The sequence below is a fragment of the Pseudophryne corroboree genome, chromosome 8 (genome assembly GCF_028390025.1).
Source record: "Pseudophryne corroboree isolate aPseCor3 chromosome 8, aPseCor3.hap2, whole genome shotgun sequence".
NCBI classification, from domain to species: Eukaryota; Metazoa; Chordata; class Amphibia; order Anura; family Myobatrachidae; genus Pseudophryne; species Pseudophryne corroboree.
The window spans coordinates 344,097,834-344,121,769 of record NC_086451.1 but is presented as its reverse complement, the minus strand read 5'-3'; the positions used below and the strand labels follow the sequence as shown (position 1 = coordinate 344,121,769).

Genomic DNA, 23,936 nt, shown 5'->3' with positions numbered 1-23,936 from the left:
TCTAACTGAGGTCTGGAGAAGGGGCATAGAGGGAGGAGCCAGTGCACACCCATACCTAAAGTTCTTTTTTAGTGCCCATGTCTCCTGCGGAGCCCGTCTATTCCCCATGGTCCTTACGGAGTCCCCAGCATCCTCTACGGACTAGGAGAAAAAGATTTACCGGTAGGTTTAAAATCTTATTTTTCTACACATGATTTTTTATTATGTTTTCCGTGTATCCATGAGCTCACTGTGTAACATTACACAGAGAGGATACCTGTTTTGATCAAGGAGTCCAAGTTGTCCTAATTTACCTTAGGATAAGTATAATTTTTTTCCTACCATTCACTATACTTCCATTTACATAGGCACAGTAGCGCCATCTTTTTCACATTCCTCCGTCTCTAGGTCATACATAGTTTTGTATGGGAACATTATTGAATATATTGCTTGATAATTAACTGCAGCATGTTCTTTTAGTCTGTTTATTCCTTGTGTTCTTGATTATCACTGTTATGGGCCCTACACATTGCGCGATCCGCCGCCGTGCCTGATGGTGGATACGGCCGACGGGTGACACGGCGGCGAGGGGGCAGTGACGGGGGGAGTGAAGAAACTTCACTCACCCCGTCACGTGGCTCCATGGAAGTGCAGGCAAATATGGACGAGATCGTCCATATTGGCCTGCATGCACAGGCGACGGGGCACCAGCAATGAACGAGCATGGGGCCGTGCATCGTTCATCGCTGGTGCCTCCACACTGAAAGATATGAACGGTATCTCGTTCATTAATGAACGAGATCGTTCATATCTTTCACTAATATCGCGCAGTGTGTAGGACCCATTAGGCAATGACAACTTTGACCTGCTTGTTAAAATTGTAGCTATGTTCTGCATTACTGATTTATTGTGCAGATTGGGGCTAAAATCCCAGTTGCCAGAGTGTTCAAGTTTGCAACCGTGATTGACCTGAATATTTAGATTGTTTTGTGCACCAGTAAATGATTTCCCTGTTGCGGTCCCCAGTCTACAGAGGAGGGACAAAGAGACTAAATCAAAGTTTTGTGCACCATTGTTAAAGTATCAAGAAGGATGACAGCCTAGCAGATCGGCTAATAAGCTGTGGTGGACTGGAGTCTGGTGTATGATGTCTGTCTTGATACCTTAACAGCACTATTACTGTGTGGAACACAGCGGTAATTTTACTGGGCCTTAGATAGAACCTCTTTTGCTTAATGCATGTCTGCATTCTCTTTCTTTACATGGATCCTCCAGCTGCCTAGTCAGCGTGAAGCTTCTTGGTATCTGTGTGACCGTGGTGCCTCTACATGGCAGTACCCAGCTTGGGGGTGTTTTGATTTTACATAATTTTAACAGCTCTCCTACTGCTTCAGTATGTCACAGCGCACGTTCTTACTGTGAGTTGTTTAAAATGTTGCATCAGCCAAATTATAAGTTTTCCGCATTTGTCTATTAGTCCCCCTCCCAGGGATTCCAGTGCTGATAAATGTGTTTTTCCATACAGCTCTCCTGCTTCTCTGATGCACTGTGATATGCTAGATCTATAGCACATTATAGGCAAACCTAGCACTTTAATGCTGTAGTGTGCTACGATATTTAGCATATGACAGTATATTATGGGAACAGGAGATCTACATGGAAACATAATCCACAGACTGGTCAAATCATTTTCCAGCAGGCTGGGAGCAGCTGTGTCTGCACAATCAGAAATGGAATAGGCAGTGCAATAACTACAACTAAAAAAAATATATAGTCTGTGTATAGACTGTACACAGAGTGGTGCTTGCATGCACTTTAATAAATGCATATGGTTCCTGCGTTTCATTGGCTTGGGTGTATTCAGTTGAAGTTGAATTTTCCGACTTGTCAGAAAAACAGGAGTGTAAGGTCGAATCCATATTCGACCTATTCAGTCAAACTCCCGTTTATCCGACAAATCAGAAAATCTGACTTGTCGGAAAGCATGTGGATTGGCGGATTAGCCGCGGATCCACATGTTTTGGCAGATTCGCGGCCAAATCAGACCGGTTTTAGCCCCGTTTCCGACAGTGTAAATCCAACTTTTAAAATGTTGCATTGGCATTGTCGGAAACAGGCAAATCTTATCGGATTTGGCCGCAAATTGAATACTGAAATGTCGAATCCTTTCCGTCTTTACCTAGAATGTTCCTGCTCACAGTGCTAGCTGTTATGTAAATGGTCATGTCCCGTAATATGCCTTTTGTGATGTGTATTCCATATTTTCCAATCTGAGCCGTTTTATTGTGTGGATATTCTGCTCTTGTTTTTTCTCCACTTACTATCCAGTTGCGATAACCTGTAAGAAATGAAAACGTTTATTTAGCCAAGGTTCTTCTCATTGGAGAATATATGGTAAACGTATCTGCAGACCATTGTCACTCCAAGAAATTACATCCTATGGAAACACTGAAAATGAACACCTGTCCAAAATCGGACTAATGAGAGATGTTTTAAGATTTGTAATTAGCTGCGCCTTTATGCTTTTTTAGAATTTTTTTTTTTTTTTTAAATGTTTATCAAAGAGCAGCACGAGGTGTTATACCCGGATGTTACCCTGCAGTATTATAGCATCAGTACCCTGAATGGGAATGTGGAGGTGATGCTCAATGATCCTAGCAAAATGAATAAGATCATTATTTGGCATGTTTCTATGAGATCCCAATAGTAGCGGAAGAGATTCATCCGGCATGAACAATTTATGAAGTTTTGGTAGAGACATAAGGCGCAATGTATTAGTGTCAGAGATTGCCGGAGGCGCGGGATGCCGGCCAATCTCGGACGTTTTTTTAAAGCAGAAGTCATTCTTTGGTAATTGACTGACTGCAGCTTTAAAAAACAAAAAGGCCCAAGATCATCCAGTAATCTCGGACTGTCTGTTGCTCAAATCCTTCTTTCTCTACAATAATCCCAGACAGACTCTTGCAGACTATTACATCTCACCTGTAGTGTTTTCATTTTATTTTACGCAAAGTGGAACATTTTATTGCAATAAAATATGCCTTTTATTAGACATATTACAAAGAGAATGTCCGAGAACTGAATCCAGGTCAGAATAGATGGCCCAGCATTGTTAGGAAGCAATGCTAACCACTGCTTAATCTGTGTTTATAACCACAATAACCAGTGAGCAAATGCCTCTAGGATCCAGTATGCTGATAACCCTAGTATCTAATTGCGTGTTGTGTTCTAACTATATTCATGGAATATTGGTCTATAACGTTCTGCTTGTGCAGACAAAGGATTCAAATGTTTCAGTATTTATACCCCTGAAAAGCTGCTATATTTTTGGGCAATATGTGAAGACACATTGTAGCCATTATTTATAGAGGATTCTGGTGCGCTGTGTGCATAAATGAGCCAATCACCGCTATTGAGCTAGCTACCTATTTTTAGTCTGATACAGTGCACAATGCTGGTATAACACTGATCGGAAGTTTCTAGTCTGTGATAGAGGTACAGCAGCTCTTCTAAAAAGATTTATTATCCAGACAACACTTCCCCATAAGATGAATGACATATACCTCTTTCACACTGAACAAATAACCTGGTTATGACCCGACATATTGCCGGGTTGACACGGGTTGGTGTGTGGTGTGAAAGGGCCGTGATCGAATTCCCAGGTCGCCTGACCCGATGATTCAACCCGGGAATAAAGCAGTGTTATTCCCGGGTTGAACACCGGATCAGTGGCAGCGTAAACGGGCTCCCGGGTCGATGCGACCCGGGATCCGTTCACTACATAGGGAGAGGCGTTGCGGAGATGCGCTCATCTATCAGCTCCACCCCCGCTGCCTGCTTCGCCCCCAAATTGCTGGGTCATTAAGCCTCCTGTTTGGTTCCATTGCCGTATCCCACCCAAGAAGGACCCGTTTCCAATTCCCGGGTGGGATCCGGCATTGGTGATGTGAAATTTCTCAATAAGAAACTTTTGGCCTAGGGGTGCCGTGAAACAAATTCTGATACTCGAGGACGCCGTGATTAAAATAAGTTTGAGAGTCACTGCTTTAGGACATACTTTCAGTAACCTGTAACGGATACTGGTGGTCATTCCGAGTTGATTGCAGCCGGCAACTTTTAGCTGCTGCTGCGATCAATAGTCTACGCCTATGGGGGATTTTATTTTAGCTTAGCAGGGCTGCAATCGCTTGTGCAGCCCTGCTAAGCTAAAAAAAATTCAAGCAGAAGTAGACTAGGCCTATACCTACTTACCCTGTGCGATGGTTCCAGCGATGATGGGCCTGGCTTTGACGTCACACCTCCGCCTTCCGTTGTCCTGGACACGCCTGCATTTTACTCACCACTCCCCGAAAACGGTCTCCAACGGTCCGGATCCGCCCTGCCACGCCTCCTTCCTGTCAATCTTCTTAGCGGTCGCCTCTGCGACCGCTTCCGTCGGTAGCCGCGATGTAACCCGGCGACCTCTGTGTCGCCGGGCAATGTCGCGCACAGCGGCCGCCGCGCATTCCGCACCGCAGCGAAAAACCGCTGTGTGCGAACGGGTTGGAATGACCCCCACTCTTCCCTAGCTGATAATAAACTGAAGGCTCTAGGTAGCTGTCACTATGATAAAGACAAAGTATATAGGTGCTAACAGCATACTAGTGTGTGTTTTGTACAACGGATTCGTTCTTCCAGTGAAAAAACTTAACTTTTCTTTTTCATTTAGACCAGCAGCATATTATTTTTGTGAGTGGGAAATATTACTCATCTTGTGGTTTTTTCTTTTTATTAAACAGGACAGAAAGGCTAGCCCGAGATATCATGAAAGACATGGGAGGTCACCACATAGTCGCACTCTGTGTCCTCAAGGGTGGCTACAAGTTCTTTGCTGACCTGTTGGACTATATCAAGGCACTGAATCGGAACAGCGACCGGTCGATTCCTATGACTGTAGACTTTATTAGGCTAAAAAGCTACTATGTAAGTAAAGCCGAATCATTGTATCTGTTACTGCCATCTAGTGACGAAATAATGAATTGCAATCTCAAACGTATCTAGATCAAACCCCCTCCCTAACTAAGGCACATCTCTTTATTTCATACTAATGGAAATGTTCTCTAGTTTATCTTTCTCTGGCTGGGTCCACAGGATTATCCACAAGATAACATTGGGATATGGTTGAGCGACAGCGGAAATGGCACCAACACGGTCACGAGCTTTCTGGCCTCCCAGGATGCATCGGGGCTCCCCCATATAATCCCGCCCACTGACTCAGTCAGATCAGTTTTTTTGCTTGGTGCGGCAGGAAGCCGCATGGTCACAGGGCTGCTGTAGATAAAGCAGCCTGAAGCTTTTATTATTTTATTTTTATAGACTTACTTTCTCTTACGTCCTAGAGGATGCTGGGGACTCCGTAAGGACCATGGGGATAGACGGGCTCCGCAGGAGACATGGGCACTTTAAGAAAGACTTTAGGTATGGGTGTGCACTGGCTCCTCACTCTATGCCCCTCCTCCAGACCTCAGTTTACTACTGTGCCCAGAGGAGACTGGGTGCATTACAGGGAGTTCTCCTGAGTTTCCTGTCAGAAAGTATATTTGTTAGGTTTTTTATTTTCAGGGAGCCTGCTGGCAACAGACTCCCTGCATCGAGGGACTGAGGGGAGAGAAACAGACCTACTTTAATGCTAGGCTCTGTTTCTTAGGCTACTGGACACCATTAGCTCCAGAGGTATCGGTACGCAGGTCTCACCCTCGCCGTCCGTCCCAGAGCCGCGCCGCCGTCCTCCTCGCAGAGCCGGAAGATAGAAGCCGGGTTAGTATGAGAAGAAAAGAAGACTTCAGAGGCGGCAGAAGACTTCATGATCTTCACTGAGGTAACGCACAGCAGTAAAGCTGTGAGCCATTGCTCCCATACACCTCACACACGGCAGTCACTGTAAGGGTGCAAGGCGCAGGGGGGGCGCCCTGGGCAGCATATGAACCTCTCTTTGGCAAAAAAAAATATATATATATAACAAACGAGAACATCCGGCACTAGTGATTGTAACTTTGTATATGCTCCGGTGCCCTCCACAAGGACATAATCCTCAAATACAGGTTGGCTGGATGGCGGCACTCAGAGACTTGTACTCACGTTAAGTAGGGAACTTTTATTCAAGTATACTTGAATAAAAGTTCCCTACTTAACGTGAGTACAAGTCTCTGAGTGCAGCCATCCAGCCAACCTATATATATATATATATATATATATTTAAAGAGCCCCCGCCAGTTTTTAGTATATTTGAGCGGGACAGAAGCCCGCCGCCAAGGGGGCGGGGCTTCTTCCTCAGCACTCACCAGCGCCATTTTCGCCACAGCACAGCGCTGAGGGGAAGCTCCCCGGACACTCCCCTGCTTATTCCACAGTGAAAGAGGGTTTTAAAGAAGGGGGGGGCACATAATTTGGCGAATATATATATATATATATATATATATATATATATATATATATATATATATATATATATATATATATATATATATATTCCTCTAACGTCCTAGTGGATGCTGGGAACTCCGAAAGGACCATGGGGAATAGCGGCTCCGCAGGAGTCTGGGCACAACTAAAAGAAAGCTTTTAGACTACCTGGTGTGCACTGGCTCCTCCCACTATGACCCTTCTCCAAGCCTCAGTTAGATTTTTGTGCCCGGCCGAGCTGGATGCACACTAGGGGCTCTCCTGAGCTCTTAGAAGAAAGTATATTTTAGGTTTTTTATTTTACAGTGAGACCTGCTGGCAACAGGCTCACTGCAACGAGGGACTAAGGGGAGAAGAAGCGAACCTACCTGCTTGCATCTAGCTTGGGCTTCTTAGGCTACTGGACACCATTAGCTCCAGAGGGACCGACCGCATGGAACTGGCCTTGGTGTTCGGTCCCGGAGCCGCGCCGCCGTCCCCCTTACAGAGCCAGAAGCAAGAAGAAGTCCGGAAAATCGGCGGCATGAAGACTTCTGTCTTCTCCAAGGTAGCGCACAGCACTGCAGCTATGCGCCATTGCTTCTCATACACACTTCACACTTCGGTCACTGAGGGTGCAGGGCGCTGGGGGGGGGAAGGGCGCCCTGAGCAGCAATAAAAACACATTGGCTGGCAAAACAATCACAATATATAGCCCCAGAGGCTATATATGTGATAATTACCCCTGCCAGAATCCTTAAAAAAGCGGGAGAATAGTCCGCGAAAAAGGGGCGGAGCTATCCCCCTCAGCACACTGGCGCCATTTTTCCCTCACCGTTCCGCTGGAAGGAAGCTCCCTGGCTCTCCCCTGCAGTCTACACTACAGAAAAAGGGTAAAAAAGAGAGGGGGGGCACTAAATTTAGGCGCAGTAAATATTATAGCAGCTATAGGGGACATAATTCAGTTAGTCCCTGCAGTATATAGCGCTCTGGTGTGTGCTGGCATACTCTCTCTCTGTCTCCCCAAAGGGCTTCTGTGGGGTCCTGTCCTCTGTTTAGAGCATTCCCGGTGTGTGTGCGGTGTGTCGGTACGGCTGTGTCGACATGTTTGAGGAGGAAAATTATGTGGAGGCGGAGCAGATGCCTGTAGAAGTGATGTCACCCCCTGCGGGGCAGACACCTGAGTGGATGGTTTTATGGAAGGAATTACGTGCAAGTGTCGACTCCTTACACAAAAAATTTGACGACATGCCAAATGCGGGACAGCCGGCTTCTCAGCTTGTGCCTGCCCAGGTGTCTCAAAGGCCATCAGGGGCTCTAAAACGCCCGCTACCTCAGATGGCAGACCCAGATGTCGACACGGATACTGATACCAGTGTCGACGACGATGAGTCTAATCTAATGTCCACTAAGGCCATTCGCTGCATGATTGAGGCAATGAAAGAGGTGTTACACATTTCAGATTTAAACCCAGGTACCACAAAAAAGGGTATTATGTTTGGGGAGAAAAAACTACCCGTAGTTTTTCCCCCATCTGAAGAATTAAATGAAGTGTGTGAAGAAGCGTGGGCTTTCCCTGATAAAAGATTGATAATCTCAAAAAAATTACTAATGGCGTTCCCTTTCCCGCCAGAGGATAGGGCACGTTGGGAAACACCTCCTAGGGTGGATAAAGCGCTCACACGTTTGTCTAAAAAGGTGGCACTTCCGTCTCCGGATACGGCCGCCCTGAAGGAGCCTGCGGATAGAAAACAGGAGGCAATCCTGAAGTCTATATATACACACACAGGCATTATACTTAGACCAGCTATTGCGTCAGCATGGATGTGCAGTGCTGCCGCTGCGTGGTCAGATTCCCTGTCAGAAAATATTGACACCCTAGACAGGGACACTATTCTGCTAACCATAGAGCATATAAAAGACTCAGTCTTATACATGAGAGATGCACAGAGGGAGATCTGCCGGCTGGCATCTAAAATAAGTGCATTGTCCATTTCTGCTAGGAGAGGCTTATGGACCCGGCAGTGGACAGGGGATGCAGATTCCAAAAGGCACATGGAAGTTTTGTCTTATAAGGGTGAGGAGTTATTCGGGGATGATCTCTCGGACCTCGTTTCCACAGCGACAGCTGGGAAGTCAGCATTTTTACCCCATGTTCCCTCACAGCCTAAAAAAGCGCCGTTTTATCAGGTACAGTCCTTTCGGACCCAGAAAAACAGGCGAGGAAAAGGCGGGTCTTTTCTGTCCAGAGGCAGAGGTAGGGGAAAAAGGCTGCAACAAACAGCTAGTTCCCAGGAGCAAAAGTCCTCCCCCGCTTCTTCCAAGTCCGCCGCATGACGGTGGGGCTCCACAGGCGGAGCCAGGTACGGTGGGGGGCCGCCTCAAAAATTTCAGCGATCAGTGGGCTCGCTCACAGGTGGATCCCTGGATCTTTCAAGTAGTATCTCAGGGGTACAAGCTGGAATTCGAGGCGTCTCCCCCCCGCCGTTTCCTCAAATCAGCCTTGCCAGCAACTCCCTCGGACAGGGAGGCTGTGTTAGAGGCAATTCACAAGCTGTATTCCCAGCAGGTGATAGTCAAGGTGCCCCTACTTCAACAAGGACGGGGTTACTATTCCACACTGTTTGTGGTACCGAAACCGGATGGTTCGGTGAGACCCATTTTAAATTTTAAATCCTTGAACACATACATAAAAAAATTCAAGTTCAAGATGGAATCGCTCAGGGCGGTTATTGCAAGTCTAGACGAGGGGGATTACATGGTATCCCTGGACATCAAGGATGCTTACCTGCATGTCCCCATTTACCATCCTCACCAGGAGTACCTCAGATTTGCGGTACAGAATTGCCATTACCAATTCCAGACGCTGCCGTTTGGTCTGTCCACGGCACCGAGGGTGTTTACCAAGGTAATGGCGGAAATGATGATACTCCTTCGAAAAAAGGGAGTTTTAATTATCCCATACTTGGACGATCTCCTAATAAAGGCGAGATCCAAGGAGCAGTTGTTGGTAGGAGTAGCACTATCTCAGGAGGTGCTACACCAGCACGGTTGGATTCTAAATATTCCAAAGTCACAGCTGGTTCCGACGACACGTCTACTGTTCCTGGGAATGATTCTGGACGCAGTCCAGAAAAAAGTGTTTCTCCCAGAGGAAAAAGCCATGGAGCTGTCGTCTCTAGTCAGAAACCTCCTGAAACCAAAACAGGTGTCGGTGCATCACTGCACGCGAGTCCTGGGAAAGATGGTGGCTTCTTACGAAGCAATTCCTTTCGGCAGGTTCCATGCCAGAATCTTTCAGTGGGACCTGTTGGACAAATGGTCCGGATCGCATCTTCAGATGCATCGGCTAATAACCCTGTCTCCAAGAACCAGGGTGTCTCTACTGTGGTGGCTGCAGAGTGCTCATCTTCTAGAGGGCCGCAGATTCGGCATACAGGACTGGGTCCTGGTGACCACGGATGCCAGCCTTCGAGGCTGGGGGGCAGTCACACAGGGAAGAAACTTCCAAGGATTATGGTTGAGTCAGGAGACTTCCCTACACATAAATATTCTAGAACTGAGGGCCATTTACAATGCCCTAAGTCAGGCAAAATCCCTGCTTCAAAACCAGCCGGTACTGATCCAATCAGACAACATCACGGCAGTCGCCCATGTAAACCGACAGGGCGGCACAAGAAGCAGGACGGCGATGGCAGAAGCCACAAGGATTCTCCGATGGGCGGAAAATCACGTGTTAGCACTGTCAGCGGTGTTCATTCCGGGAGTGGACAACTGGGAAGCAGACTTCCTCAGCAGACACGATCTCCACCCGGGAGAGTGGGGACTTCATCCAGAAGTCTTCACACTGATTGTAAATCGTTGGGAACGGCCACAGGTGGACATGATGGCGTCCCGCCTAAACAAAAAACTAGAGAGATATTGCGCCAGGTCAAGGGACCCTCAGGCGATAGCGGTGGACGCTCTAGTGACACTGTGGGTGTACCAGTCGGTTTATGTGTTCCCTCCTCTGCCTCTCATACCAAAGGTACTGAGAATAATAAGAAAACGAGGAGTAAGGACTATTCTCGTGGTTCCGGATTGGCCAAGAAGAGCGTGGTACCCGGAACTTCAAGAGATGATCTCAGAGGACCCATGGCCTCTGCCGCTCAGACAGGACCTGCTGCAGCAGGGGCCCTGTCTGTTCCAAGACTTACCGCGGCTGCGTTTGACGGCATGGCGGTTGAACACCGGATCCTAAAGGAGAAAGGCATTCCGGAGGATGTAATTCCTACGCTGATTAAAGCCAGGAAAGATGTAACTGTAAAACATTATCACCGCATATGGCGGAAATATGTTGCTTGGTGTGAGGCCAATAAGGCCCCAACAGAGGAATTTCAGCTGGGTCGATTTCTGCACTTCCTACAGACAGGAGTGTCTATGGGCCTAAAATTAGGCTCCATTAAGGTGCAGATATCGGCTCTGTCGATTTTCTTCCAAAAAGAACTAGCTTCACTACCTGAAGTTCAGACATTTGTAAAAGGAGTGCTGCATATTCAGACCCCTTTTGTGCCTCCAGTGGCACCCTGGGATCTCAACGTGGTGTTGAATTTCCTAAAATCACATTGGTTTGAACCACTGAAGACCGTGGATCTTAAATATCTCACGTGGAAAGTGGTCATGTTATTGGCCTTGGCTTCGGCCAGGCGTGTTTCAGAAATGGCGGCTTTGTCATGCAAAAGCCCTTATCTGATTTTCCATATGGATAGGGCAGAATTGAGGACTCTTCCCCAGTTTCTCCCTAAGGTGGTATCAGCTTTTCACTTGAACCAACCTATTGTAGTGCCTGCGGCTACTAGTAACGTGGAGGATTCCAAGTTGCTGGACGTAGTCAGGGCCTTGAAAATGTATGTTTCCAGGACGGCTGGAGTCAGGAAAACTGACTCGCTATTTATCCTGTATGCATCCAACAAACTGGGTGCTCCTGCTTCTAAGCAGACTATTGCTCGCTGGATTTGTAGCACAATTCAGCTGGCGCATTCTGCGGTTGGACTGCCGCGTCCTAAATCAGTTAAAGCCCATTCTACAAGGAAGGTGGGCTCATCTTGGGCGGCTGCCCGAGGGGTCTCGGCTTTACAACTTTGCCGAGCTGCTACTTGGTCAGGGGCAAACACGTTTGCAAAATTCTACAAATTTGATACCCTGGCTGAGGAGGACCTTGAGTTCTCTCATTCGGTGCTGCAGAGTCATCCGCACTCTCCCGCCCGTTTGGGAGCTTTGGTATAATCCCCATGGTCCTTTCGGAGTTCCCAGCATCCACTAGGACGTTAGAGAAAATAAGATTTTACTCACCGGTAAATCTATTTCTCGTAGTCCGTAGTGGATGCTGGGCGCCCGTCCCTAGTGCGGATTGTCTGCAATAATTGTACATAGTTATTGTTTAATAACGGGTTATTGTTATGAGCCATCTGTTGAGAGGCTCAGTTTTGTTTCATACTGTTAACTGGATATGGTATCACGTGTTGTACGGTGTGATTGGTGTGGCTGGTATGAGTCTTACCCGGGATTCAAAATCCTTCCTTATTGTGTCAGCTCTTCCGGGCACAGTATCCTAACTGAGGCTTGGAGGAGGGTCATAGTGGGAGGAGCCAGTGCACACCAGGTAGTCTAAAAGCTTTCTTTTAGTTGTGCCCAGACTCCTGCGGAGCCGCTATTCCCCATGGTCCTTTCGGAGTTCCCAGCATCCACTACGGACTACGAGAAATAGATTTACCGGTGAGTAAAATCTTATTATATATATATATATATAAACAGCGCTACTTGGTAAACATATATTTATTGTGTTTTTTCCTGGGTCATATAGCGCTGGATGTGTGCTGGCATACTCTCTCTGTCTCTCCAAAGGGCCTTGTGGGGGAACTGTCTTCAGATAAGAGGATTCCCTGAGTGTGTGGTGTGTCGGTACGTGTGTGTCGACATGTCTGAGGTAGAAGGCTCTCCTAGGGAAAAGGGGGAGCAAATGAATGTGGTGTCTCCGTCGACAACGCCGACACCTGACTGGATGGATATGTGGAATGTTTTAAGTGCTAATGTAAATTTATTGCACAAAAGATTAGACAAAGCGGAAGCTAGGGAACAGCCAGGGAGTCAACCCATGTCTGTCCCTATGTCGCAGGGACCTTCGGGGTCTCAAAAGCGCCCACTATCCCAAATAGTAGACACAGATACCGACACGGATTCTGACTCCAGTGTCGACTACGATGATGCAAAGTTACAGCCAAAATTGGCTAAAATGTATTCGATATATGATTATTGCAATGAAAGATGTTTTGCATATCACAGAGGAACCCCCTGTCACTGACACGAGGGTACACATGTATAAAGGAAAGAAACCTGTCCCCCCTCACATGAGTTGAACGAATTATGTGAAAAAGCTTGGGAATCTCCAGACAAAAAACTGCAGATTCCCAAAAGGATTCTTATGGCGTATCCTTTCCCGCCAACGGACAGGGGCCCTCATTCCGAGTTGTTCGCTCGGTAATATTCTTCGCATCGCAGCGATTTTCCGCTACTTGCGCATGCGCAATGTTCGCACTGCGCCAAGTAAATTTGTTAAGAAGTTTGGTAATTCACTCACGGCATTACGAGGTTTTTGCTTCGTTCTGGTGATCGTAATGTGATTGACAGGAAGTGGGTGTTTCTGGGCGGAAACTGGCCGTTTTATGGGGGTGTGTGAATAAACGCTGCCGTTTCTGGGAAAAACGCGGGAGTGGCTGAAGAAACGGGGTAGTGTCTGGGCGAACGCTGGGTGTGTTTGTGACGTCAAACCAGGAACATAACTGACTGATCGCAGTGGCAGAGTAAGTCTCAAGCTACTCAGAAACTGCTAAGAACTGTCTATTCGCAAATCTGCTAATCTTTCGTTCGCAAATCTACTATGCTAAGATTCACTTCCAGTAGGCGGCGGCTAAGCGTGTGCAAAGCTGCTAAAAGCAGCTTGTGAGCGAACAACTCGGAATGACCACCAGGATACGGTGGGAATCCTCCTCTAGGGTGGACAAAGCATTGACACGCTTATCCAAAAAGGTAGCGCTGCCATCCCAAGATACAGCTACCCTCAGGGATCCTGCTGACCGCAAGCAGGAGGTTACCTTGAAGTCCATTTACACGCATTCTGGTACCTTACTCAGACCGGCGATTTGCGTCGGCCTGGGTTTGTAGCGCTGTAGCAGCATGGACAGATACCTTATCAGTGGAAATTGAGACCCTAGATAAGGATATCGTTTTATTGACTCTAGGGCATATAAAAGATGCTGTCTTATATATGAGAGATGCTCAAAGGGACATCAGTCTACTGGGTTCTAGAATCAACGCTATGTCGATTTCTGCTAGACGAGTCCTATGGACCCGGCAATGGATAGGTGATGCCGACTCAAAGAGGCATATGGAGGTTTTACCTTACAAGGGCGAGGAATTGTTTGGGGAAGGTGTCTCGGACCTGGTCTCCACACAGCTACAGCTGGTAAATCAAATTTTTTGCCTTATGTTCCCTCACAGCCTAAGAAAGTGCCACATTATCAAATGCAGTCCTTTCGATCACAAAGAAACAAGAAAGTCCGAGGTGCGTCCTTTCTTGCCAGAGGTAAGCGCAGAGGGAAAAAGCTGCACAACACAGCTAGTTCTCAGGAACAGAAGTCCTCCCCGGCCTCTACAAAATCCACCGCATGACGCTGGGGCTCCGCTAAAGGAGTCCTCCCCAGTGGGGGCACGTCTTCGAGTTTTCAGCCACATCTGAGTTCACTCACAGGTGGAATAGAAATTGTTTCTCAGGGTTACAAGCTGGAATTCGAAGAGGTGCCTCCTCGACGGTTTTTCAAATCGGCCCTACCAGCTTCTCCCCCGGAAAGGGAGATAGTGTTAAATGCAATTCACAAATTGTATCTTCAACAGGTGGTGGTCAAGGTTCCCCTGCTTCAACAAGGGAGGGGATATTACTCAACCCTGTTTGTAGTCCCGGAACCGGACGGTTCGGTCAGACCCATTTTAGATTTAAAATCTCTAAACCTATACTTGAAAAGGTTCAAGTTCAAGATGGAATCGCTAAGAGCGGTCATCGCCAGCATGGAAGGGGGGGATTTTATGGTATCTCTGGACATAAAGGATGCCTACCTTCATGTTCCCATTTATCCACCTCATCAGGCGTACCTGAGATTTGCGGTACAGGATTGTCATTACCAATTTCAGAAGTTGCCGTTTGGGCTTTCCACGCCCCCGAGGATTTTCACCAAGGTAATGGCGGAAATGATGGTGCTTCTGCGCAAGCAAGGTGTCACAATTATCCCGTACTTGGACGATCTCCTCATAAAAGCGAGATGAAGAGAGCAGTTGCTGAACAGCGTCTCACTTTCACTGAAGGTTTTACAGCAACACGGCTGGATTCTCAATATCCCGAAGTCGCAGTTGGTTCCTACGACTCGTCTGACCTTCTTGGGCATGATTCTGGATACTGACCAGAAAAGGGTTTATCTTCCGATAGAAAAAGCTCAGGAACTCATGACTCTGGTCAGGAACCTATTAAAGCCAAAACAGGTGTCAGTGCATTACTGCACTCGAGTCCTGGGAAAGATGATGGCATCATACGAAGCCATTCCCTTCGGCAGGTTCCATGCGAGGACTTTCCAATGGGACCTACTGGACAAGTTGTCCTGGTCACATCCACAAATTCATCAGTTGATCACCCTGTCCCCCAGAGCCAGGGTATCTCTCCTGTGGTGGCTGCAGAGTGCTCACCTTCTAGAAGACCGCAGGTTCGGCATTCAGGACTGGATCCTGGTGACCACGGACGCGAGCCTCCGAGGATGGGGAGCAGTCACACAGGGAAGAAACTTCCAAGGTCTTTGGTCAAGTCAAGAGACTTGTCTTCACATCAACATCCTGGAACTGAGGGCCATATACAACGCCCTACGTCAAGCGGAGACCTTACTTCGCGACCAACCAGTTCTGATCCAGTCAGACAACATCACCGCAGTGGCTCATGTAAACCGTCAAGGCGGCACAAGGAGCAGAGTGGCAATGGCGGAAGCCACCAGGATTCTTCGCTGGGCGGAAAATCATGTAAGCGCACTGTCAGCAGTGTTCATTCCGGGAGTAGACAACTGGGAAGCAGACTTCCTCAGCAGACACGACCTGCATCCAGGGGAGTGGGGACTTCATTGGGAAGTCTTCGCACAGATTGCAAGTCAGTGGGGACTGCCCCAGATAGACATGATGGCGTCCCGCCTCAACAAAAAGCTACAGAGGTATTGTGCCAGATCAAAAGACCCTCAGGCGGTAGCTGTAGACGCCCTAGTGACACCGTGGGTGTTCCAGTTGGTCTATGTGTTTCCTCCTCTTCCTCTCATACCCAAGGTGTTGAGAATAATAAGAAAAAGAGGAGTGAGAACAATTCTCATTGTTCCAGATTGGCCACGAAGGACCTGTATCCGGATCTGCTGGAAATGCTCATAGAAGATCCGTGGCCTCTTCCTCTACGACAGGACCTGTTGCAACAGGGGCCCTGTCTGTTCCAAGACTTAACGCGGCTGCGTTTGACGGCATTGCAGTTGAACGCAGGATCCCAGCGGAAAAAGGCATTCCGGATGAGGTCATTCCTACGCTGATAAAGGCTAGGAAGGACGTGACCGCTAAACATTATCACCGTATATGGCGAAAATATGTTTCTTGGTGTGAGGCCAGGAATGCTCCTACGGAAGAATTCCATCTGGGCCGTTTCCTTCACTTCCTACAGACTGGAGTGAATTGGGCCTAAAATTAGGCTTCATTAAGGTTCAGATTTCGGCCTTATCCATTTTCTTTCAAAAAGAATTGGCTTCTCTTCCAGAAGTACAGACTTTTGTGAAGGGAGTGCTGCATATTCAGCCTCCTTTTATACCTCCGGTGGCGCCTTGGGGACCTTTTACGTGGTGTTGAGTTTCCTTAAGTCGCACTGGTTTGAACCACTTTAAACGGTGGAGTTAAAATATCTCACTTGGCAGGTGGTCATGTTGTTAGCCTTGGCTTCGGCTAGGCGAGTTTCGGAATTGGCGGCTTTGTCTCATAATAGCCCCTATCTGGTTTTCCATATGGATAGAGCGTAATTGCGGACCCGTCCTCAATTCTTGTCTAAGGTGGTGTCATCTTTTCATATGAACCAACCTATTGTGGTGCCTGTGGCTACAGGAGACTTGGAGGATTCCGAGTCCCTTGATGTAGTCAGGGCTTTGAAAATTTACGTGGCCAGAATGGCTAGTCAGAAAAACAGAAGCACTGTTTGTCCTATATGCAGCCAACAAGGTTGGCGCCCCTGCTTCAAAGCAGACTATTGCTCGCTGGATCTGTAACACGATTCAGCAGGCGCATTCTACGGCTGGATTGCCGTTACCAAAATTGATTAAGGCCCATTCCACTAGGAAGGTGGGCTCGTCTTGGGCGGCTGCCCGAGGGGTCTCGGCACTACAACTATGCCGAGCTGCTACTTGGTCGGGTTCAAACACCTTTGCAAAGTTCTATAAGTTTGATACCCTGGCTGAGGAGGACCTCCTGTTTGCTCAATCTGTGCTGCAGAGTCATCCGCACTATCCCGCCCGTTTGGGAGCTTTGGTATAATCCCCATGGTCCTTACGGAGTCCCCAGCATCCTCTAGGACGTAAGAGAAAATAAGATTTTAAACCTACCGGTAAATCTTTTTCTAGTAGTCCGTAGAGGATGCTGGGCGCCCGTCCCAAGTGCGGACTACTTCTGCAAGACTTGTATATAGTTTTGCTTACATAAGGGTTATGTTATAGTTTTCATCGGTCTTGGACTGATGCTATGTTGTTTTCATACTGTTAACTGGTTAGTATATCACAAGATATACGGTGTGATTGGTGTGGCTGGTATGAATCTTGCCCTTGGATTAACAAAAATCCTTTCCTCGTACTGTCCGTCTCCTCTGGGCACAGTTTCTCTAACTGAGGTCTGGAGGAGGGGCATAGAGGGAGGAGCCAGTGCACACCCATACCTAAAGTTTTTCTTAAGGTGCCCATGTCTCCTGCGGAGCCAGTCTATCCCAATGGTCCTTACGGAGTCCCCAGCATCCTCTACGGACTACGAGAAAAAGATTTACCGGTAGGTTTAAAATCTTATTTTTTTTGAGCGTCTTTTCTTAATAGCGTCTTAAACGCGTACCGGAAAGAGTCGCTCCAACAACTCCCCACCGGGTCGCAACAACGCTTACCTTCGCGGACGGGCGTCGGATGTTCTAGCAGGTCCAGCAGACCTAACCAGGCTGTGGCCGGAGCATGGGGGGAAGGTGAGTTTTGGATTTCCTCTTACTAGAGGGGTCTGGACACAGCTACACTGTATTGGTGGAGACTACAGTGTGTTGATGCGCCGAACATATCGAGTGCGACAGCGCTACGCTCCAGGGATCATAGGCACCAGGACTAGGTAGAGGCCGCGATCCTTAGAGTTTAAGTCAACGGGGGATTCAGACGCTCTCCTAGCCGCCCCTCCTCCGAGTTCATGACCAGTTTCCGCGCGTCTCCCGTCCATGAACTGAATGACCTCGCTTCCGTCTGAGACGCTACCACGAGGGTACTCGGTCGCAGCTTAGACGCTGCGTTTGTGTACACTAGAGATCCTGCCTAGACCGAGTCGCAGGCCTTAGCGTCTGCATACACGTGGAAGTCGCTGAGCGTCCGTGTCCGTTATCAGTTATCAGTAGTGGTAGTGTACATCAGTAGCGTCTGAATCCACTCAGCGTCTTACGAGCGCATTTGCTTGGATATGGAAGTGTGGTGAGTCTCCGTGTATCCCGCTCTACAGAGGAAGGGTATACAGTACTAAAAATTCTCTCTACTTGTTAGTATGAATTGTTAATTTTTAGTACATATTGCATATGAGATCTGTATATTACTGTGTTTTCTGCATTTTATGTTGAAAAAGAACCAGTTAAAACAGAGGTAAAATGTTCCTACTTATTTATAAGTTGTTATGGGGGTTGTATTCTCATATGACAATGTCTAATGCTTTAATATGTGACTGACTGCTAGTATGTGTGCTGACTTTTCTGTGTAACATCAGTCCTGTTCTGACCCTCAATTCAGGTGCACTGTGGTCAGATTGATCTCACTTATATATACTCATATATAGGTGATTTTCAGTCACAAATTGTGTAGTCATTAACAGATTATTACCATGTCTGTGAGCGGCAAAAGTGACGAGGAGAATTTATCAAGCACTCCTACATCCCTAATATGCTTATCTTGTAAGACAGGGTTAATTGGTATGGACCAATTGGTCACTTATGAGGGCTTGTGTGCGAACTGTTTTGCTTTTCAGCAAAGTAAAAAACAGGAGTTGGTTCAACCACCAACAGAGCCACCATGGAATATGTTCGCAAAGACTCTATCTTCAATAGCGGACAGGTTAACTCCGGTAGCACCACCTCAAGGGTTAGGTTACACTATTAACCCATACATGCAGCTTCCTTCCTACGGCTTGGTTCCAGTAGGCTCTACAAGCAACCAAGGGACAGGTAAGACTAAGACAGATATGTCTATGTGGCAGACTACACAAGATGATACAACAGATGATGATACAGTATATTCAAATACTCCGTATGATGATCAGTCGCAGAGTTTTAGTTCAGAAGATGTAGCTGAACTTATTAATGCTGTGAAGGCTGTTCTCTCTTTGGAAGAGCCAGCCAAGACAGTGTTAAAATCTAAAGCACCTGTGTTTTAAACGAACAAAATCAGTGAAAACTGAATTCCCAGCATCAGATGAGCTGACGGAAATGATGGATGAGTCTTGGGCGACGCCCAGTAAGAAATATAAGATTCCGAACAGATGGAGTTCTTATTATCCATTTTCCAGCTGCGGATTGTTTGAAAAGAGAAGTTCCTCCAAAAGTAGATGCACATGTTCTGCGACTTGTGTATAAATCTGCTTTACCACTGTCATCTACCTCGCTAAATGATGTCACAGACAGAAGGGTAGATAGCTTTTTGAAAAATGTATTTTCTCTAGTAGGAGCAGTGGTAAGACCTGCTATGGCTTCGGCCTGGGTAGCAAAGGTAATGGGCGAATGGATAGAGGAACTAGAGAGTGACATCTCTTCTCCTACTAGGGAGCAAGAGTATCATTTAAGCCGTTTAAGACAATCTGCCCAATACTTGGAAGAAGCAGCAATTGATATGGGTACAGTTGCTTCTAAAGCTTCAGCCTTGACAGTAGCCGCTCGCAGAGCAGTTTGGCTACGTACCTGGAAGGCAGATGCGAAGTCCATGAAAGAATTGGAAGCATTGCCTTTCATTGGTAATATATTGTTTGGGAAACCATTATCTGATATCCTAGAATCAGAGGCTGAGTCAAAGAAGGTCAGATTTCCGGCTACTTATAACCCTAAGTCCAAGGGTTCAAAGTTTCGCTCATTTCGTTGGCAAAGCAAAGCAAAAGATAAAGAGGAGTCTAAGCAACCCCAGTTCAAAACCAGGGGTAGGAAGCAGTGGGCTAGCAAAAAGCCAGCTTCCAAGCCTGAACAGAAACCATCAGCCTGAAGAGACGGGCCTCCGCCTGCAGGATTCCAGGGTTGGGGGCCGACTCCTTCATTTTGCACACGTATGGCAACAGTCAACAACAGATGCTTGGGTGCAGAAGGTGGTATCTCAGGGGTATGGGTTCCCATTCAGGAGGCAGCCTCCTCAAAGATTTTTTTTGCACCAGCCCATCTCTTATAGAGTCGAAGGCTAATGCCCTGCAAGAAGCAGTCCAAAAATTACTGCAGTCAGGTGTGATTGTCCCAGTACACAAAGGGGACAGGGGTTTTACTCCAATCTATTTCTGATCCAGAAGCCAAATGGGTCATATCGACCAATTCTCAATCTGAAAATGTTAAACAAATACATTTGGATCCCGAAGTTCTGCATGGAGACGTTACGCTCCATAATGTTGGCTATGGAACCGGGAGATTACATGGTATCTCTGGATGTACGGGATGCTGACCTACATGTGCCTATAGCACTGTCTCATCAGTGTTACCTCAGGTTTGCCATCCTCCAGGAACATTTTCAGTTCCAAGCTTTGCCCTTCGGGCTAGCAACAGCACCCAGGGTGTTTACCAAGATCATGGTGGTTATGGCAGCTTGTCTGCGCAAATAGGGAATAAGAATATTCCCATACCTCGACGACCTGTAAATCTTGGCACATTTGCAAGATTTAATTTTGAGCCATCTTCAACAGACAATAGTTTGTTTACAGAGACACGGGTGGCTCATAAATTGGGAAAAGTCTTCTCTGAATCTGTCACAGCGGATGGTTCATTTGGGAGCCATATTGGATTCAGACCTACAGAAAGTTCTCTTACCAGAGAAAAAGATAGTTAGGGTGCAAGTCATGGCTCAAGAAGCGTTGCATGCCCAGACAATGTCAGTCCATGCAGCATTGCGACTGTTGGGTCTGATAGTATCAACCTTCGACATGGTGGAATATGCGCAATTCCACTCCAGACCATTGCAGCACCTTATTCTGACCAAATGGAACGGAAATCATCAGACAATAAAGAAGCAGATGATAAAGTTTCCAGTAAATGTAAAAAGGTCTCTAGCGTGGTGGCTACAGACAGACCATTTAAACAAGGGGAGACCCTTTTGGATAAAAGAATGGCAAGTCCTGACAACAGATGCCAGCCTGCAAGGCTGGGGTGCGGTACTCGGAAGCCTTTGGTTCCTAGGAAAATGGACCGCAAGGGAAAGTCGCCTGCCGATAAATCTGTTGGAGATAAGGGCCATTTACTTTGCTCTAGTTCAGGCAAAGGACAGTCTGCAAGGAAGACCGGTCCAGATTCGCTCAGACAATGCGACAGCAGTAGCGTACCTCAGTTATCAAGGAGGAACTTGCAGCAAAAGATTGATGGAGGAAGTAACTCCCATTCTAAGATGGGCAGAACTCCATCTCCCAGCATTGTCAGCAATGTTTGTCCCAGGTGTACTGAATTGGGAAGCGGATTTTCTCAGTCGACACACCATTCAGGAAACCGAATGGGCATTACACCCAGAGGTGTTTCAGACACTAGTGAACAGATGGGGTCTACCAGAGATAGACCTCATGGCGTCTCGTCTAAACAACAAAGTTCCGAAGTACGGATCAAGAACAAAGGATCCCGGAGCGGTCCTTGTAGACGCACTGTCAGTAGAATGGAAATTTCATCTGGCATATCTGTTCCCTCCAATATCTCTGTTACCCAGAGTAGTGAGAAAAATAAAGCAAGTAAAAGGAGCGATAATTCTAATTCTAATAGCTCCAGCTTGGCCAAGAAGGCATTGGTACACAGATCTGCTAAGAATGTCCGTGGAAGCACCGATACTGCTCCCTCAACGTCCAGATCTGCTAATGCAGGGTCCTTGTTGCCACAGTCATCTGGATCGCCTGTCTTTGACGGCGTGGCTGTTGAAACCTCTATCTTAGAAGCTAGAGTATTTTCAAAACAAGTAATCCAAACTATGCTTAGAGCAAGAAAGCCTTCTTCAGCTCGTGTGTATCGTAGAATATGGCAAACCTATATTCATTGGTGTACTGGAAAAAATTTGTATCCAAGATCTTTTAAAGTATCCAGGATTTTGGATTTCCTTCAAGCAGGATTGGATAAAGTTTTGAAAGTGGCTTTGAATTTAGTTCTTAAATTCCTCCAGCGTCCTCCGTTTGAACCGCTTAAGAGAGCAGATCTTAAATGGTTAACGGCTAAAGTACTTTTTCTACTGGCAATGGCGTCAGCCAGAAGAGTGTCAGATTTAGTTAGGAGCGTTATCGTGTAAGTCTCCTTTCCTAAGTTTTTTTTCCAGACCGAGCAGTTCTCAGAACGAGATCTGGTTATCTTCCAAAGGTGGTTTCAAGGTTTCACCTTAACGAAGAGATTGTGGTCCCAGCTTTTCAGGTGTCGGGACTATCTGCTGGAAAAGCGTCGCTGGACGTGGTCCGAGCTTTAAGAATCTACATAGATCGTACTAGTACCATCAGGAAAACAGATTCTCTCTTCATCCTTTACGGATTTCATAGAAGAGGATGGCCTGCTAGTAAACAGACGCTGCGAGATAGCTCCGAATGGTAATATCAGAAGCTTATTCTCATGCAGATCTCCCTACTCCGGCTAATGTCTCTGCACACTCTACACGTAAGGTAGGTCCTTCATGGGCAGCATAACAGGGTGCTTCAGCAGAACAGATATGTAAGGCAGCCACATCGTCTTCCATAAACACATTCATTAGACATTATGCTTTGGATACTTTTGCCTATCATGACGCAGACTTCGGGCGAAAGGTCCTCCTGTGTAATCAGGAGCGTCCCCACCACTAAAATTGGCTTTGGGAATCCCAATGTTATCCTGTGGATAATCCTGTGGGACCCAGCCAGAGAAATAGACGTTATGGTAAGAACTTACCGTTGATAACGTGATTTCTCTTATGTCCACAGGGATCCCACCCTGACGCACCTGATTTGAGGATCTTGACAATCACTAAACCTCTTCCTTCTTGTATGGAAGGGTGTGCATGTGTGTTCTTATCGCCCTAATAGGTTTCTACCTGATGCTCCTGCCTATATCGCTGTGGAAAGAACTGATCTGACTGAGTCAGTGGGCGGGATTATATGGGGGAGCCCCGATGCATCCTGGGAGGCCAGAAAGCTTGTGACCGTGTTGGTGCCATTTCTGCTGTCGCTCAACCATATCCCAATGTTATCCTGTGGATATAAGAGAAAACACGTTATCAACGGTAAGTTCTTACCATAACGTCTATTTCTAATGTTAAATATAAATAGATTAAGGAGATTTTAGAAACAAATTTCTGCATGTATTGCTACTAGTTTAGCAGTTTATTTATTGTTGGAGTAAGTGACCTAGCATGGGGATAGATTTTACAAGGATTATGGTTCTGGGTAGTGGAAAACTTCAGAGGAGCCTGCTGTTCTAATAATCATAGCTCATGGTCTCTTGCAACTTTAATTTTCTTGTCATCCAAACATGTCTGCTCATTTTAGTATCTTGTGCATGTAGTAAAAATGGAGAGAATGAATAAACATGTAGACCAGAAGACATTGCAAATAAACATAATTAAGCAGGTAAAAGGGAAGTTACCATATGAAGGGGTGAAAAAAGGGAAGCAAATGACAGAAATACCTATGATGCTACAAACCGGTACAGTGAATCTATGGAACGAGAAAAAGGAAGAGACACCAGGAAGAAACCAAATGGGGAACTGGGGTAACAGGACATTTATACATAAGCAAGCTGACCAGACCACACAACTCCCCTCCTTCTGTAGACAGACTTGTTTACTGTAATGTGATAACTGGTTTACTACCACTTCTAGCCCTGAACACTATTTGCTCTACCCTGTCCCCTAGTCCCAGCTTTATGCTGTTATATTTGTAGCCTACTTTGATTACTATGATTCTAACCTACTAGTACATTATAGGATTTGTGACTGGTGAACATAGGGATCCTGGGTCCCAGGAGCTCCCTCAGGGGCAGATGTATTAAGCCT

General features: G+C 46.7%; 1 protein-coding gene across 2 annotated transcripts in view; it reads left to right on the top strand.

Annotated features, from left to right (window-relative positions):
• Nucleotides 1-23,936, top strand: part of HPRT1 (hypoxanthine phosphoribosyltransferase 1) — a 180,002-nt gene that overhangs the window by 114,245 nt on the left and 41,821 nt on the right. For both annotated transcript variants that reach the window (XM_063937471.1, XM_063937470.1), the window contains exon 3: nucleotides 4,758-4,941. In XM_063937471.1, the coding sequence (XP_063793541.1) occupies nucleotides 4,758-4,941 (184 nt within the window). The remainder of the gene's footprint in view (nucleotides 1-4,757; nucleotides 4,942-23,936) is intronic.